Source organism: Aotus nancymaae, unplaced genomic scaffold (genome assembly GCF_030222135.1).
Source record: "Aotus nancymaae isolate 86718 unplaced genomic scaffold, 86718_ANA_hifiasm-v0.15.2.pri h1tg000072l, whole genome shotgun sequence".
Classification (NCBI taxonomy): domain Eukaryota; kingdom Metazoa; phylum Chordata; class Mammalia; order Primates; family Aotidae; genus Aotus; species Aotus nancymaae.
The window spans coordinates 163,006-181,667 of NW_026988487.1; the positions used below are offsets into that span (position 1 = coordinate 163,006).

The window sequence follows — 18,662 nt, forward strand, 5'->3', positions numbered from 1 at the left end:
TGCACCATTGCACTCCAACCTGGCAACAGAGTGAGACCCTGTTTCTAAAAACAAACAAAAACAAGATTCGATGAAGGAAACTAAAAGTATGTCTGGTTTACAGCAGCCCATTCAGTTCTCTTCACTCAATTATATAGATTCCAAGAAGCTGCAGGACAATTTCAGTCTGACTAGTCACTGCTGCTCTTACTTTTACTATTAAAGTAGATAATAATAATGTTTGACAGGGCTGAAATAATGCTGGAGTCCTCCTGGGTCTCTCATCCCATTTTTTGCTCATTGGGTTTGAGCACTTTACACCTGAAGACACATTGCTTACTCCTGCACTTCTGAGAGGCTGGCTTTCTTTACCCAAGCACTTGATTTAACTTGACTTTGGAGCTGATGAAGGGAAGAAACACTAGAAAATATGGAAAGTATCTGTAGAAGTAGGGTGTAAATTGTGGGAAATTCGCAAATGTTTGGTAAGAGGGACTTAGTGAGAGATGACTAGGACTGAGGAAGAGTGAAAATTGTGGAGAAAATAGAAATTGTGATAATAAGATTTTACTGTATTTCAGTAGCAAAGGCACTTACCTTCATTTCTGGAGGGTGAGAAGCTAACCGTCTTTCTTAGATGGATTTTCCAACTGTAATTCCATTGGTGGCAGGAATTTTTTCTCCAGTTTGTCATTTACATATTTATGCAAAAACAAATTTCTTGCTTTTATCCTGAATTCACCCTCAGTTGAATTATAAATGGAATTGAATTATAAAGATTAAAAGTTGGCAGATATCAGAGTATAAAATAATACCTTAGTTTTTTCATTTTCCCCTTTCTTTTTCCTATACATGCTTGCAAAGCATAGATTTATCAAAACATTGGTTATTCCAAGTAGAGAATTTGACAGTCAACTATCTGTGAAGGAAAGAAAAAATAAGAAAAAAAAGTAAATATTTAAATGTAAGTAGTGAATTCTTTTTTTTTTGAGATGAAGTCTCACTCTGTTGCCCAGGCTAGAGTGCAGTGGTGTGATCTTGGCTCACTGCAACCTCTGCCTCTCTGCTTCAAGTGATTCTCCTGCCTCAGCCTCCTCAGTAGCTGAGACTACAGGTGTGCACCACCATGCCCGGCTAATTTTTTTGTATTATTGGTAGAGATGGGGTTTCGCCATGTTGACCAGACTGGTCTCAAACTCCTGATCTCAAGTGATCCACTCGCCTCAGCCTCCTCAAGTGCTGGGATTACAGGTGTAAGCCACCATGCCTGGCAATAGTGAATATTTTCAATATTTTACTAAATGCATTCTAGATTTTCATTTCCTTAAAGAAATTTGGCATTGTAAAGTTTCCTTGAATTCCTTGAATTATCCCAGTCTCCACAGCAATTATTTTCAGCAAGGTTGCAAAAGAAGCATAGTTTAATGTAAAACATATTTGGTCTGGGTTTTGAATCTTTTTTTTTTAGATGGAGTCTCCTCTGTCCTCTGTTGCCCAGGCTGTGCAATCTCGGCTCACTGCAACCTCTGCCCCCCAGGTTCAAGCAGTTCTCTTGCCTCAGCCTCCTGAGTAGCTGGGATTACAGGCACATGCCACCACGCCCTGCTAATTTTTGTATTTTTAGTAGAGATGGGGTTTCACCATGTTGGTCAGGCTGGTCTCAAACTCCTGACCTTATGATCTGCCCACCTTGGCCTCCCAAAGTGCTGGGATTACAGGTGTGAGCCACTGCGTCCATCCTGAATCTTCTTTATACATTTGAAGTGACATGACTGCTGCTGTAATTTAAAAAAAAAAAAAAAACTCACATTATTTCATTATCCTCAATAATTGTGAGATTATTATATCATCTTTACCAAAAATTTGGAACATAAAAAGTTTGATTCATTCTTTGGGTGCAGGAAATAAATCGTGTCATTCTGCAACCAATAAAAAGCAAACTCACAAATTTTCCATTCAATTGTTAACAAATATATATAACATTTATGACCAAATTTGCAGTTTTTCCAATTCAGTGGTTCATTCTTTTTTCCCAAATACCTTTATCATGAGGAATAAAGTATAATGTCAAATTTTAAAGGGGAAATTAACTTTTAAAAGCATATGTTGTTATTGCTGTTATTATCAATGCTTAAGTACTGGTATAGGCAGTCATATTGTCACAAAAAAAGAGCATTTGGAAAATGAATAGTTTAAAGAGATTAGGAGACTGTCAATTTCTAACTAAATTCCTAAGTCTAGAGCAGTCATAATAATATAACTATGTAAAGTACTACCTACTACCAAGTCAGATAATTTAGCCTGTATTGTTTTTTAAATTAGAAAATTGGCTGCCAGGCACTGTGCCTCATGCCTGTAATCCCAGCACTTTTGGAGGCCAAGGAGGGTGGATCATGAGGTCAGTAGTTAGAGACCAGCCTGGCCAAGAGACCAGCCTGTCCAACATGGTGAAACCTCATCTCTACTAAAAATACAAAAATTAGCTGGGCGTGGTGGCAGGCGCCTATAATCCCAGCTGAAGCAGAGGCAGGAGAATGGCTTGAACCTGGGAGGCAGAGGTTGCTGTGAGCCGAGATTGCACCACTGCACTCCAGCCTGGTCGACAGAGTGAGACTCCAACTCAAATAAAAATAAAAAGAAGATTGGCCTAAGTTAGCAGTCCTGGGAGCCAGCTCCTTTCTCCTTTTTGTAACGATTTCCTCAGCCTCCTTTGATTTTGATTTGTAGGATGATTTTTTTACTCCCTGTAGAAGGCAAGTTCAATAACACATTATCTTTATGTTTATTATTATTTCTATGCACACCATGCACCATGAGTACTAACAAACTAATGATGCCACCTTCCTTAGAAACTAATTGAAATGTACATCTTGTGATAAGTTCTCTGTACCTTGTGAAACCATGAAACGTTAATGCTTTTTTGGAAGATTCCTTCTCATGCCAATTATGAGATACCCAACAGAAGGTGTAAATGGAAATACCATCTTATGTCAAGGAATAACAAACACTAACCTCTTTGTGATTGTTACTAAAGGGTTAACCTCTTTATGCAAATAGTACTTAATTGTATGATTACAGACTTTTATGTCAATAAATATTGTGAAGGGTAAAAATAAGGCTATTAGAAAAGCCTCTTTGGTTATTGGATATCTTACTAACAGTGTGACTTCTGTAGCACTTCCACTGGTGGGTAGCTGTGAAACCTGTAAGGAATCAGGATATGGACATATGCTCCTTGGTTTCTGAGGCATCGCTAAGCTAGGAAAGGTGACCTGAAAGATAGCTGCATTAAACAGTCTTCTCCAGGTTAAAAAAGAAAAAAAATTCCAAAGGACTAAGATTGCATTATTTTCATCAAGAAAACAAATATATTCCATTTAAGGACAAGATTGAAAAAAAAAGAAGAATGTAACTCCAGAAAATTCCTCAAATAACTAGAGACTGAAAAAAAAACCATAAGCCCCAACGGTTTGGCCTTTGAAAGACTCTTAAAATAATAATAATACTTGTAGATATTCTGAGATCACAGCTTTCTTAAAGGTGTATATAACTGAAAAATATGCGTTGCTATTTCAGAAGTATAGTATTTATGGGACAATGTCTTTGATACTAAATATTTGATATTTGCTAAATTTTGTTTAATTTGTTATTTACTCACATTAATAAAACTATACTAAAACTGAAAACATTCCAACTTGTTCATAGTTTGTTATTATGCAAGTTATTGCCATTTTTCTGGGAGAACTTATCTTCATTTAAGCTGTTAATTATAGCTCTACCATGATCAAATAAATGAAAGGTCTTAGCTGGGCGCAGTGTTTCATGCCTGTAATCCCAGCACTTTGGGAGGCCAAGGTGGGTAGATCACCTGAGGTCAGGAGTTTGAGACTAGCCTGGGCAACATGGCGAAACCCCGTCTCTACTAAAAATACAAAGAAATTAGTCGGGTGCGGTGGCAGCATGCACCTGTAATCCCAGCTACTCAGGAGTCTGAGGCAGGAGAATCATTTGAACCCAGGAGGCGGAGGTTGCAGTGAGCCGAGAATGAGTCACTGCACTCCAGCCTGGGTGACAAGAGTGAAACTCTATCTCAAAAAATAAGATAAACAAATAAATAAATATATCACTTTTCCCTACAAACTCCCTGTTTTCATCAAGAAAGCAGGTGTTAGTGTAATGATTCTTAGCATTGTCACCTGATTTTTTCTAAGTAATTTATAATTCTTCAAAGTAGTTTTTATCTCATTGACATTTTATTGGACAAAATTACCCTATGACATAGATTTATAAAATTTATACAAAACCTTGCATTACAGAAGTAACTTTTTTCAGTGTTTTATTATGTTTTGGGGTGGCAAAATACAAATAGTTTAAATGTAAAATTTAAGTAACTATCAAAATAACACAGTAAAACCCTGTTATAAGCTGGCATATGATTCTATAAATATAAGCACAAAGTCATACTTTTTTTCCAAAATGTAATGATTTATTTTTTTTTTAACCATATTTTACAAGTAACTGAAGAGATGGGTGATCTTCTGTCCTTACTTTGTACCTAATATCAGTGGTATATATCACCAGTGCATGAATCAAATCTGCTGATTTATTTTCACTGGATTGATTAGTTGCTTCAACTTTGTATGAATACAGTCTGAAAAGCCTTGATGTCACAAAAGACCAGCGCAAGTTTGGTGAGAATACACCTTGAAGATCTATACCATAGTAACTAACTCTAATTTGGACCCCTTCAAATACTGTCACTTGCCTGAATTAGTTAGGTAAGGACATAGAGCTGCTGTCTTGGCTTGAAGAGGGAAATTGTAGTTCGAAACACTAAGTTATACCAGAGTTAGAGGAATATTTTTGTGCGAAATGTCACATCAAGGACTCCACTGAAGATCATTCCTAAATATATCCAAGTTCACAGCCATGCTTCTTGCATCCGCGTATGTCAGATTACCTATCTTTTTGTTACATACCACAATGCAGTATCATACTGTTAATATTTCTTAAACAGCTTAGGCAAATTATCACTGACATAATATATATTTGGAGTAAATAAATATGGCCATTTTCTCATTCTGGCTGTTGGTGCAAAAAAAAGGAGGGGGGAGTTTTGCAGTTGAATTTTCATTATAAAATGTCATGTTGGAGAGAATAAACAGAAAAGGGGAATTATCAGTAAACTATTAAGAGTTTGTTCCAGACCGGGTACAGTGGCTCACACTCCTGTAATCCCAGCACTTTGGGAGGCCAAGGCAGGCAGATCACGAGGTCAGGAGTTCGAGACCAGCCTGACCAACATGGCGAAACCCTGTCTCCACTAAAAACACAAAAATTAGCCAGGCATGTTGGCGTGCCTGTAATCCCAGCTATTCAGGAGGCTGAGGCCAGAGAATTGCTTGAAACTAGAAGGCGGAAGTTGCAGTGAGCTGAGATCATACCACTGCACTCCAGCCTGGGCGATAGAGTGAGACTCCATCTCAGAAAAAAAAAAAAAGGTTTGTTCCATGGGAAATTCTGTTCTCAATGATATAGTTTCCAAAGAGATAATGCAATCTTGGCCTAACACTTCATTTGACAGAATAAACAGAAGACCTAAAGTTTGTGTATTTATTTATTTTTCTTTTTTTATTTTTGTGGAGATGGGGGTCTTGCTGTGTTGCCCAGGCTGGTCTGGAACTTCTGGCCTCAAGCTATCCTCCTACTTCCACCTCCCTAAATGCTGGGATTATAGGTGTGAGCCATAGTGTCTGGCCTAGCCCTAAAGTTTAAATGACTTATGGAAGGTTACATAATTTGTTGCCAAAACAAAGCTTCCAGAATAGTGTTTTTTTCTTGTCCATAATTTATTATTATTATTATTATTTTTGAGATGGCATCTCGCTCTGTCGCCCAGGCTGGAGTCCAGAGGTGTGATTTCAGTTCACTGCAATCTCCACCTCCCATGGTCAAGCAATTCTGCTTCAGCCTCCCAAGTAGCTGGGATTACAGGCGCCTGCCACACCACCTAATTTTTGTGTTTTTAGTAGAGACGGGGTTTCACCTTATTGGCCAGGCTGGTCTCAAACTCCTGACCTCAAGTGATCCGCCCGCCTCGGCCTCCCAAAGTGCTGGGATTACAGGCGTAACCCACTGCGCCCGACCTTGTCCGTAAGTTTTAAGCCAACTTTTCCATTTCAATTGTGACATATAATGCCTCAATTTTTCTTTTAAAACATGGAAATTGGACACGATGTTATTACTAAAAACTATTAATTTAAGCTTTCTTCTTGTTTATTTATTTTTCATTTTATTTTATTTTATTTGAGACAGAGTCTCACTATGTCTCCCAAGCTGGAGTGCAGTGACAGGATCTCGGCTCACTACAACCTCTGCCTCCCTGGTTCAAGTGATTCTTCAGCCTCAGCTTCCTGAGTAGCTGGGACTACAGATGCCCGCCACCACGCCCGGCTAATTTTTGTATTTTTAGTAGAGATGGGGTTTCACCATGTTGGACAGGCTGGTCTCCAACTCTTGACCTTAGGTGATCCGCCCGCCTCGGCCTCCCAAAGTGCTGGGATTACAGGCATGACCCACCTCACCTGGCTCTGCTTGTTTATTTTAAGCCAGAAGGGAAAATCAAATGTAGAACAATATTATGATAGACTTGTAAAAGGAATAAACACCCCAGATTTGCAGGCCAATTCTACTCAGAATCCCAAAATATATAGTTTCTTCAACTCTAATGAGTCAGAGAACTATGTGGAAAGTTTTCTTCCAGAAAAGATCTTTGACAATTAAAAAAATACACATACCTTTGGGAGGCCGAGGCGGGTGGATCACGAGGTCAAGAGATCGAGACCATCCTGGTCAACATGGTGAAACCCTGTCTCTACTAAAAATACAAAAAATTAGCTGGGCACGGTGGCACGTGCCTGTAATCTCAGCTACTCAGGAGGCTGAGGCAGGAGAATTGCCTGAACCCAGGAGGCGGAGGTTGCGGTGAGCCGAGATCGCGCCATTGCACTCCAGCCTGGGTAACAAGAGCGAAACTCCGTCTCAAAAAAAAAAAAAAAAAAAATACACACACACACTCATTTTGGGGTAAGAGATTTTTCCTAAATAAGTATAGCCATCTTGTTTCTGTAATTTACAATTCATTCAGGTGCAAAGACGAGGACTATATTTCTCCCTTTAAATGAGAAACTGGGATACAAGTGGGTTAAGGTGGAAAGAAATGATAAATTTTAAAAATTCAAATGACTAGTTCCTTCTGGCTGGATAGTGAGACAAGAGAAACCACAAAACCCTACATTGTGCAATCTGGACAGAGAGTGATAAAGTGACTACTTCATAGATGAAGATGGACAACTTGAACTTGACCATGAGTTTAACAAAGGGGCCCTGTGTGTGAGAAGGAAGGAACATATTTGAGTGGAATGTGCAGTTGCACTTAGATAGAAGGAAACTTAACATGAATTGAAGTTTCCTTAATTCAAAATGAATTTTTGGGCAGTTCTCCACTGTAACTTTAATGAGTCTCCATTTCAACTTTCTGTATTCTCAATCCCCTCTAACTACAGCTCAAACACATGCAGTATCTGCCAGCCATGTCCATGAATTCCTCATGTCCCAGCCAAGTGCCTCTCAGCTCAAAAAGCCCCTTGCGTGCCAGGTGTCGGCCATGTCTGGAAGGCTCTGGAAGAGGTCTGCTGGGCAGCGGGAGCGCTGCTGTGGATGAGAGGCCTCTTGTTGGACTGGAGACCAGGAGCTGTAAGAATCCCAGAAACAAAAAAGGCTCAGATGGGGACAGCTGCAAAGGTATCAGCTCCCAAGCACCAGGACTTCCTCCCTCCTCTCCACCAAATCCCACGGTTGGGAATAAATGGACATCTCCCTCAAAACCCCATCCCAAGTAAAATTTATTTGCTATCTCACCCTCAAATAAGAATGAGTCAATAATTAAGCAATGCAATTATACAAGCATAGTTGTAAACAACTGTGCTGCAACTATGCTAACCTGCAAAGATGTGCTTTACCTTTAATTACCGGAAGGAAATAGACAACTTGGGCTGTGAGCACCTAACTTGAAGAAGAAATTAGGAAATAATATTCCCTCCCCGCCACACCCATCACTCCCAACCCATTCTACCTAAAAATCCTTTGCATTGTGGATTTTATTTTTAATTTTTAAAGTCTTATTTTAAATTAGGACCCAAAGAAAGAAGCTGGCATTTCTTATTCTTTTCAGAGTGGTCTGAGAAAAAAATAGGAAAGCAAACTCTCTTTTCTTTTCTTTCTTTTTTTTTGAATCAATACCCGAGATAACATCCAGAAGCAAAATTCCACCGGTGCGTCAGCAAGCAGGGCGCTCGGCCGTTCAGCTCCATCCCTCCCTGTGAGCTGTTCTCCAGCAGGCTCCGGCCGCCGCAGCTCCAGGCCACTAGAGCAGATAGATAATGTAGGACAGAATGACCAGGCCTATGATGGCAAAGAACATCAGGATGAAAATATCCAGCATTGTGGATTCCGAGGCCGACCTGGCCCCTGGATTCTGGTGAAACGTGAGCTGTGAGCACGGAGGTTGCAGTCGGTGGAGAGAAATGGCTCCTCTTCCCTCCACGGCTCAGCCTCGGTTCCTTCCCCTCCCCCTCCTGGGGGCCCGAGACTAAAGGATGCTGCAGCTCCACCAGCAGCTTCCACCCGCTCCCCCTCCCGCCAACCACAGCCAACCAATCACAAAGCCTGGGGGTTGATAGCCAAGGAGCTGCCAGATTTAGACCCCGCAGAACCGCAGAACCAAAGGGGCTCAATTTCTCCCCAGGAACCCAATCCCACCCCTTGGTATCTAAATGGAGCCTGCATGCTATGGATGTAGGAGGAGATAGAATCTCTACCCAGCTCCCCCGGGAATGAATCCCCCTGAGTTCCTTTCTTCGCTTTCCTCTCACACACCTCGGGCAGATTATCTCAGAAAAATACTGGTTGGATATTGGGTGCGCCATTGGCAAGTTCTAAAGGTCACATTATGGGGAGACATAGACAAAGGTTTCACGTGGGTCTCAGTGGGCTTCCCCTGGGGATGGCGCTAACATTTATACGTTTCCTACATTGGGCCGGATATTGCACACATGGTGCAATTTCAACCACCCTAGGAGTCTTTCATAGATGGGGCTCAGAGATGGTCAGAAACTTACCTAATGCTTCATAGTTTAGAACTGTCAGAGACCGGCCGGGCACGCTGGCTCACGCCTGTAATCCCAGCACTTTGGGAGACCAAGGTAGGTGGATCACGACGTCAAGTTCAAGACCAGCCTGGCCAAGATGGTGAAACCCCGTCTCTACTAAAAATACAAAACTTAGCCGGGCGTGGTGGCGGGTGCCTGTAACCCAGCTACTCAGGAGGCTGAGGCAGAGAATTGCTTGAACCAGGGAGGCGTAGGTTGCAGTGAGCCGAGATTGTGCCACTGCACTCCAGCCTGGGCGACAGAGCAAGACTCTGTCTCAAAAAAAAAAAAATTAGCCAGGCGTGGTGGCGGGTGCTTGTAATCCCAGCTACTCGCGAGGCTGAGGCTGGAGAATTGCTGGAACCCGGGAGGTGGAGGTTGCAGTGAACTGAGACCGCACCATTGCACTGCAGCCTGGGCGACAGAGGGAGACTCCGTCTCAAAAACAAAAAATAAAAATGTCAGAGACCAAGATTCAAAACTAGGCATGCAGACTCCAAAGTCCACATTCTTCCTCCTGTCCCACACTGCTCCCCCTGTTGGTCCGGAAGGCCCCTGCACCCCACCTGCGCGGTTCAGCCTGCAGTGCACCGTGTTCAGTAGCTCCACTTTTAGGATGAGCACCAGAGACCTCTCCTCCACCCACTCCTTCATCTTCTTTGCAGTCATTACCCACTGTTCTGTTTCCTCCTTTCTTCTTTCTTTTTCTGTAGAGACAGGGTCTTGCCATCTTGCCCAGGTTGGTCTCAAACTCCTGGACTCAAGCGATCCTCCCACCTTGGCCTCCCAAAGTGCCGGGATTGCAGGTGTGAGCCACGGCGCCCAGCCTACTTTTCTTTTCTTTGGTATCCGCTTCCAAAAGCTCAGCATAGTGTTATATACAGAGAGGACACTGAAGAATTCTCAAGGGCCATCCCTGAAATAAAAAAATTCAAGTGGTTTCTTCTAACGGGGAAAAGATAATGGTTAAAAAAAAAATCACTGCTGGGCACAGTGGCTCATACTTGTAATCCCAGCACTTTGGAAGGCCAAGGCGGGCAGATCACTTGAGGTCAGGAGTTGGAGACCAGCCTGGCCAAGATGGTGAAACCTCATGCCTACTAGCCAGGTGTGGTGGCCAATGCCTGTAATCCCAGCTACTTGGGAGGCTGAGGCAGGAGAATCGCTTGAACCCAGGAAGAAGAGGTTTCAGTGAGCCAAGATCGCACCACAGCACTCCAGCCTGGGCAACAGACCGAGACTCCGTCTCAAATAAAAAAAAAATCACTCCATCACCCAGACTGGAGTACAGTGACGCAACCACAGCTCACTGCCGACTCAACCTCCCCAACACAAGCAATCCTCCTGCCTCAGCCTCCCAAGTAGTAGGGACTACAGGCACACGCCACCACACCTGGCTAATTTTTATAGTTTTTGTAAAGACAGGGTCTTGAGGCTGGACATGGTGGCTCACGCCTGCAATCCCAGCACTTTGGGAGGCCGAGGTGGTGGATCATGAGGTCAGGAGTTTGAGACCAGCCTGGCCAGCATGGTGAAACTTCATTTCTACTAAAGACACAAAAAATTAGCCAGGCAAGGTGGTATGCACCTGTAATCCCAGTTACTCAGCAGGCTGAGGTAGAATTGCTTGAACCTGGGAGGCAGAGGTTGCAGTGAGCCGAGATCGCACCATTGCACTCCAGCCTGGGTAACAGTGCGAGACTCCATCTCAGAAAAAAATAAAATACAAAAATTAGCCAGGCATGGTGGCAGGCACCTATAATCCCAGCTACTTGGGAGGCTGAGGCAGGAAGGCAGGAGAATTGCTTGAACCCGGGAGGCGGAGGTTGCAGTGAGCCGAGATAGCGCCATTCCACTCCAACCTGGGCAACAAGAGCAAAACTCTGTCTCAAAAAAAAAAAAAAGAGGCTTGTGATGTTGTCCAGGCCGGTCTCAAACTCCTGAGCTTAAGCGATCCACTTGCCTTGGCCTCCCAAAGTGCTGATATTACAGGCATGAGCCATGAGCCTGGCTTTATAATTTTTTTAACTCAGTTATGTCTTGTATTGTGCCTTTTCATAAGCCTCAATTATTTCCTATTAAATTTTAAAAATTCCCTAGGACATCTCTGAGGCCTAGTCTCCGGTCCCTACCCCAAATAGTATTTTTGTGAAAGGCCTGGCGGTAAGGCATATTGGTAACCCCCTCATAATGCTAGACCTCAGGAACTTAGGCCACTGCCAGAAGGGGGTCCAGAAACTCGTCCCATTGGCCACTCCCAGGAGGCAGAGCTTTCTGTGAGCAGGGAGTGGAGACCCGGCAGCAATGCCTCCCAAAACAGACTATTCTCTCAAATAGCCCTGAAGGTGAATGGAGCCTCCTGGGGAGTAGGGTGGGCCATGAGGCAAGCTTTGCCAACTAACTTCCTTCTATTGGGAAAGTATCAGGCTGTCTGCACCTCTGGAGGGGAGCAGGTGTCAGTGCTGTCTCTAAATAACCACTCAGGGCCACCTCAGGTGCTCCCCACCCAGCCCCAGCTCGGCTGACTCTGGCCACCTCACGCTTAGCTCAGGAGAGCCCTCCTCCTCTCCACCCTGCTGCGATTCTGAGGCTGGAGAGGAAATGCCATTGAGCAACCGACCGGACCTGAGGCTGATGGGCAGCACCGAGTGGGGCCAGATTCCCCTCTCTGCCTCTGTCCTCTTCCCAAGCCCAATGAGCAAGAGGGGAGGCCGCCCAGCCTTCTGGCCTGTCACAGACCCTGGGCACCTGGAGCAAAATGTGGAGCCCAAGAGACACGCATCTGATGCCTGCCAAGGACACAGGCACACGGCCTGCCCCGGCCAGGCGGCACAGCACCAGACCGGGAGCGCCACGTGGGGGGTCTCAGGCCCCACTCTGCCACCGGCTGGGGACTGCCACCAATCTGCTCTGCCTTTCTGGGCCTCAGTGAGTCCCTCCTCTGTAAGCAGTTATTTCTCTCACAGGGCCGCCAGGAAGAAGGAAGAAAAGGAGGTGTGTTCAAGATCACATCCCAAAGGCACTGTGAACAGTGCTGTGGACAGCTGGGCCACCTTACACACAGCTTCATGCAGATCCCATCCCACTGCGGGGCGTTCTGTCATCTCAGGCCTCAAACGCGCTGAGCTCCTGCTCTCTGCCTGGCAGCGGCAGAGTGCTAGAACTGCTCCCCAGCTGAGCTCATTCATTAATTCAACAGCTCCGCACCTGCTCCTGGGCAGGTAGGAGATTCAGAGACAATTAGACTCATCGCCTGCCCCGGGCGCTCTGGCGAGTAGGGAGACAGATGCGTCACTGAGGAAGTGAGACAGTAAGGAGTCGGAGCTCAGGGAAGCTTCCCGGAGCATCACCAAGTTGGCAGAGAGGAATGAGTGGGTGAGAAGCCAGAAGTAGGTTGGTGGGAGTTCTCGGCAAGGAGAAAGTAAGGGCAAGGGCCTGTCAGACAGCAGCAAAAAGTCCCTTGGCGTCCAGACAAGTCATTCTCTCCCTGAGGGGCAGCAGAGCTCCCAGGAGGGCCATAGACCAGTGCCCGCGAGCAGACGGGACACACACACACAGAGCACCTCCTGGCTAAATACACTCACACACAGCACCTCACAGCTACACATACACACACCCCAGAACCTCAGAGCCAGCCCCCCAGACAAGACACACACACACACACAGCAGCACCTCACCGCTAGATACACATACATACACACACACACAGAAGCACCTCACCGCTAGACACACACACACACACAGAAGCACCTCACTGCTAGATACACATACACACACACACACACAGAAGCACCTCACCACTAGATACACATACACACACACACACAGCAGTACCTCACCACTAGACACACACACACAGCAGCACCTCACTGCTACACACACACACACACACAAAGCACCTCACCGCTAGATACATACATACACACACACACAGAAGCACCTCACCGCTAGACACACACACACACACACAGAAGCACCTCACTGCTAGATACACATACACACACACACACACACAGAAGCACCTCACCACTAGATACACATACACACACACACAGCAGCACCTCCTCACCACTAGACACACACACACACAGCAGCACCTCACTGCTACACACACACACACACACACACACAGAAGCACCTCACTGCTAGATACACATACACACACACACACACAGAAGCACCTCACCACTAGATACACACACACACACACACAGCAGCACCTCCTCACCACTAGACACACACACACACAGCAGCACCTCACTGCTAGATACACATACACACACACACACACACAGAAGCACCTCACCACTAGATACACATACACACACACACAGCAGCACCTCCTCACCACTAGACACACACACACACAGCAGCACCTCACTGCTACACACACACACACACACACAGAAGCACCTCACTGCTAGATACACATACACACACACACACACACACAGAAGCACCTCACCACTAGATACACATACACACACACACACAGCAGCACCTCCTCACCAGACACACACACACACAGCAGCACCTCACTGCTACACACACACACACACACAGAAGCACCTCACTGCTAGATACACACACACACACACACACACACACACATATACACACAAAAGCAGCATCTCAGAGCCAGAGAGAGGAAACCAAGTCCGCAGGTAAAAATTATACTTTTATTTGAGTCACCAGGAGAAAGATTCACTTGTGGTTCAAGTCAAATGTTCAGAATCATAACAGGCCAGAAAGGTTTGATCCCGAGCACAAGCCCACGAGGGAGGGACCAACACAGACTGAAATGAGACAACAACCCCATATAAAAAGATGAATGGTGGCTTCGCACACGCACACACAGACACACACAGATGAAATGTCTGGACAGAGGCAAATTTCACTTGGTCGTTTCCGTTTCTTTTTAAATACAGGTTTGTGGGGTGGTATTTTGTTTTTTCCAGCTATAAAAAAAGGCCCAAAAGTGCATGTGTGAGGAGGGAAAGGCAGAAATTAAGCAATAAAGCCATTTTCCCTGGAGGGACACAAGAGGGAGGAAACAGGAGGCCGTGCTGGGAGAAAGCACTCTGTCACCACTGGGCTTCTGGTTATTCTTATGATTGGTCCACAAAAGTTATATTCACATTCTGGCTTGGATGCATCTCTCCTGGGATTAGATGGGTGGAAAGAGCTCTGTGAACTGTGGAGAAGACCAGGGGCCCAGCCCAGCCCAGCCCAGCCCAGCCCAGCCCGGCCCGGCCCTCAGGGCTCTGTGCTCTACTAGGGATGGATGGTTCTGGTAAGAAGCAGGCACCCAGCAGCCCCTGGGTCCCTCAGCACCAGTGTGACAGTCCCTCCTCTCTCTGGGGGTGTGTAAGAAGACGGCCCCTATTTTTAGGACAGGAAGAGTAGAGGGTGGGCCTGCAGCAAGATTCCATGACTGGCTCGCCTTGTCTGGGAAGGAGAATTAAGCTGCTTTTTGCTGCTTCTCCCCCGCACTCACCCCTCTCCCAAACTCAGGTCCTCTAAGGGGATGTGTCCCTGGCCTTTGGTCTCCAAATCCACATTGTGCTTTGAGATCAAGAGGAAACAGAATGCACCAGTGCCACCCAAGACTCCCAAGGGATTCTCTGCCTCCCCCAGCCCCCACACCGCCCAAGATAAGATATTCCACTTGCCTCCACCTAGACGGGCCAAGAAAGGAAAAGGGACTGGTTGGGCAGGGCCTCCTCACCCACCGTCTTTTCCTCAACCTCTGATTTGGCAGGTATCCCCAAATCAATTCAGAAGCAGTTGACAAAAACACCCATGATGACTAACAGTTGAACAGGCCAACACCTGCAGGTCCTGCCCCTCACCTGTGGGTACAAGTGTGCCAATGGCAGGGGGACCTGGTTGGGCTCAGGGTGAAGATGGGATGGGGACTCCCAGGGAGTGGCAAGAAAACCAGAGATGAAATGAGTGAGGCCAGGGTTGTCGCAGCCAACCCGAGCAGAGAGCAGGAGCTGGACAGAGCACCACCTTCCCCTCCCCGGCCCGGAGGCTGTGCTTCCAGTTTTGCAGCCCTGGGACCCTCTTTCTTGCTTCAAGGAAGCTTTATGTAAGTGAGGGGGGTCTAGGGGAAGAGCCCCCAGAGGGAGACACTCACACTGTGGGTGACACAGGGTCCTTCTGGCACCCTATTCTGCAGCCCAGACACAGAGATGGGGAGAAATATGCCTGGAGTGACAGAGCCTTCCCCTAGCCTCAGCCCCAGCAGGCCACAGACCCAGTGGCAGCCCCACCAACTCCACACCAACCCCTCACCTTCCACCCTGCACACTGCAAAGGGCAGACTGGTGGGCTGCCTCTGCTCCAAGATACAGGGAAGGAGGAACTTCCTTCCAAAGAAACCCTAAGGAACTTCTCTTCCCCAGGAGCCCTCCCACCTCGCTGCGGGTTCTGAGGAAACTCTCAGGGGAGGACGGCTCTTCGTACCACACATACCCGCAGCCACACACAGGCCCAGAGACACCTACAGACACACCCCTGCCCATCTCTCACGCTCACACTCACACACTTGCATGTCAGACACCTGCAGACATACATGCTCCTGCCTCCGCACACCAGGTCTTGGAGATACAGTGGTCCCTGCTGGCTCTATGCAGCCCCAAGTCCGCTTGCATTGCGCTGGGGAGGGGAGGCCACGGAAGGCTCCGAGACATCTTCCCATGAGAAGCAGGCAGGAGCGGCCGCCTAACCCAGATCCTGGGGGCTGAGGGAGGCTGAAGACCAAATGGCCCGAAGTCACCCTTGCCCCACGCCTTGGGACCACGGCTTCCAGCCTGGGAGGCAGGCAGGGGTCCCTGGAGACTGGGGGTGGGTGTGGGGAAAGGGGCTGCAGGAGAGAACTCCCTGTTCCCCTCCTTCCGGTAGCTGTCCCTAAAATTAAGAAAGGCAAGAACCTGACCCAAGCTGTGCTTCCTGGGGAGCTCTTTGCCCGGTACGGGCCTGCGTGGGCTGGAGGGCAAAATCACAGTGTGCGAAGGAACGCGCCGGGAGGGGAGGAACGCGCCCCGCAGCAGGGACCCCATTCTCCTGTTGCTGCCCCTGAGGAGGGAGAAGGTGGGGAGAGACCCAGGGTGGGCAGCAGCCCCCTCTTTGAGAAGGAGAGGTAGAGCCCATCGCACTGGTCCCTACACAACAAAGGAGCCCCTGTCGCCATCCCAGGAGCCGACACGCAGATCCCACTCTGGGGAACGTGGGGAGACCCTGCCCTGGGGTCCTGGGAGTCTCAGGTTCACCCCAGCCCTGGAATGTGTGGGTGTGTGAGGAGCTGGGCAGGAGGACGTGAAGGGAGAGAAGAGAGGGGCAGGCGAGGCCCAGGGGCCCACAGGTCTCCCATCCCAGCCCCGCACCCCGGCCTCGCCCTCCCCCAGAGAGGCCCAGGCCTGTTCCATCCAGAGAGAAAACCAAGGAGTCGGTCAAGGGGGAAGCCTGCCAGAGGAGGGAGCCCGCGGAAGTGGCAGAAGAAGGCTTCAGTTGGCAAAAGAAGCTGGAGGAGGGGTAGGAATCACAAGCTGTTGCAGGTTTTAAAAAACAGAGACACTGAAGAATGGACGGGGCACACCCAGGATGGATGCGATGCCGTGGAATGCACTGAAGACAGGTTGGGGGCGCCGCGGGCTCAGATGGCCTCCACGTAGTTGGCCGGCAGCATCCCCGTGTCGCCGGTGCGCTCCACCGTCCCGTACATCCAGCCGTCGTCGATCTGCTGCACGTTGACGATGGTGTCCCCGTCCTGGAAGGAGACCTCGTCCTCGTCGGCGGCGCTGTAGTCATACACCGCGCGGTACCGCTTCTGTGGGGGAAGTTCGGTCAGCCTAGGGCCCTGGATGCTGGCTCACCTGGGTCTAACTCTCCAGGACCCTGGAACAGAGCCTAGGGTAGCAGTGAACTCAGAAATGGGGCCCCAGCCTCTGCTACAAAGATTCTCACCTCTGTGTCTTGCTTGCTTACTGAGAGCTGTCGATCTTTTACAAGCTTTGGCAGCTACTAAGGGCCAGAGGCAGGGCAGGGACCGAGGTCACATCGGCTCTGCCCCACCTCACTGAACAGGACTGCAGTAAGGCCCACCAGCCATGATGCCAGAGTAGTGCCTAAAAATACGACCCGCAGGCCAGGCGCAGTGGCTCATGCCTGTAATCCCAGCACTTTGGGAGGCCAAGGCGGGACAACTGCTTGAGCCCAGAAGTTTGAGACCAGCCTGGGAAACACAGTGAGACCCCTTTTCTTTTTGAGATGGAGTCTTGCTTTGTCACCCATGCTGGAGGGCAACGGCATGATCTCAGCTCACTGCAACATCCACCTCCTGGGTTCAAGTGATTCTACTGCCTCAGCCCCCCAAGTAGCTGGGACTATAGGCAACATGCCTGGCTAACTTTTGTATTTTTAGTGGAGACAGGGTTTCACCATGTTGGCCAGGATGGTCTCAAACTCCTGGCTTCAAGTGATCCACCCACCTGAGCCTCCCAAAGTGCTAGGTGTGAGCCCATCTCTACAAAAAATAAAAAATTAGCTGGGCTTAGTGGTACATGCCTGTAGTCTCAGCTACTCAGGAGGCTGAGGTGGGAGGATCACTTGAACCCAGGAGGTTGAGGCTGCAGTGAGCTGTGATTGCACCACTATGCATTCTAGCCTGGGCAACAGAGCAAGACCCTATCTCAAAAAAGAAAAAATCATGCCCTGTATGCTATTATTTGTATAATTATAAGCACCAGTAGTTTCTTTCTTTTTTTGAGACGGAGTCTTGCTCTGTCACCCAGGCTGGAGTACAATGGCGTGATCTTTGATCATTGCAATCTCCGCCTCCCGGGTTCAAGCGATTCTCCTGCCTCAGCCTCCCGAGTACCTGGGATTACAGGCATGCGCCACCATGCCCAGATAATTTTTCTATTCTTAGTAGAGACAGGGTTTCACCATGTTGGTCAGGCTGGTCTCAAACTCCTGACCTCAGGCATTCCACCCGCCTCGGCCTCCCAAAGTGCTGGGATTACAGGTGTGAGCCATCGCACCCGGCCGCACCAGTAGTTTCTTTTAGAAGCCATGATGAGTCTGGGAGAAGACTTCGAAGTTCAGGACAAAGACCTTTCCGTGGGAGAAAAATCTTCAGGGGACAAAAGAGGTGTCCATCAGGTTCCACCTTCCAAGCCTCAGCCAAAATCTGCCACTGAAGCCCTAGATCATCTAGGTCATGTCCAGTAGGGCACATAAAATCCCACTGCGTCACCTACTACCAGGATGGAGCTTAAAAAAAAAGGAGAGAGAGAAAAAAAGAAAAACAAATCCTACAGCTGCAGGCGACATTCCACCTCCCCTGACCTTCACTGCCCTTGCCTTGTCTCTGAGGCTCCACAGGACAGTTTGAAAACCAACAGGTCTATAGGATAAGCGGTCACACCTCTCATGAAGTCATCTCAGTCTCTCTCATCACCACTTCTG

At 47.6% G+C, this 18,662-nt stretch overlaps 1 protein-coding gene and 1 long non-coding RNA gene across 2 annotated transcripts in view; both read right to left on the reverse strand.

Annotated features, from left to right (window-relative positions):
• Positions 1-7,049: 7,049 nt before the first annotated feature.
• Positions 7,050-9,395, reverse strand: LOC105717009 (uncharacterized). Its single transcript, XR_001107428.3, has 3 exons — positions 9,159-9,395; positions 8,281-8,404; positions 7,050-7,732 (listed from the first exon to the last, which is right to left on the reverse strand). It is a non-coding gene; the product is annotated as an uncharacterized LOC105717009 (long non-coding RNA).
• A 4,450-nt stretch (positions 9,396-13,845) lies between these two features.
• LASP1 (LIM and SH3 protein 1) overlaps positions 13,846-18,662 on the reverse strand; it is a 56,047-nt gene continuing 51,230 nt past the window's right edge. Inside the window, exon 7 of the mRNA XM_021670553.2 lies at positions 13,846-17,022. Within this exon, the coding sequence (XP_021526228.1) occupies positions 16,849-17,022 (174 nt within the window). The 3' untranslated portion in view covers positions 13,846-16,848. The remainder of the gene's footprint in view (positions 17,023-18,662) is intronic.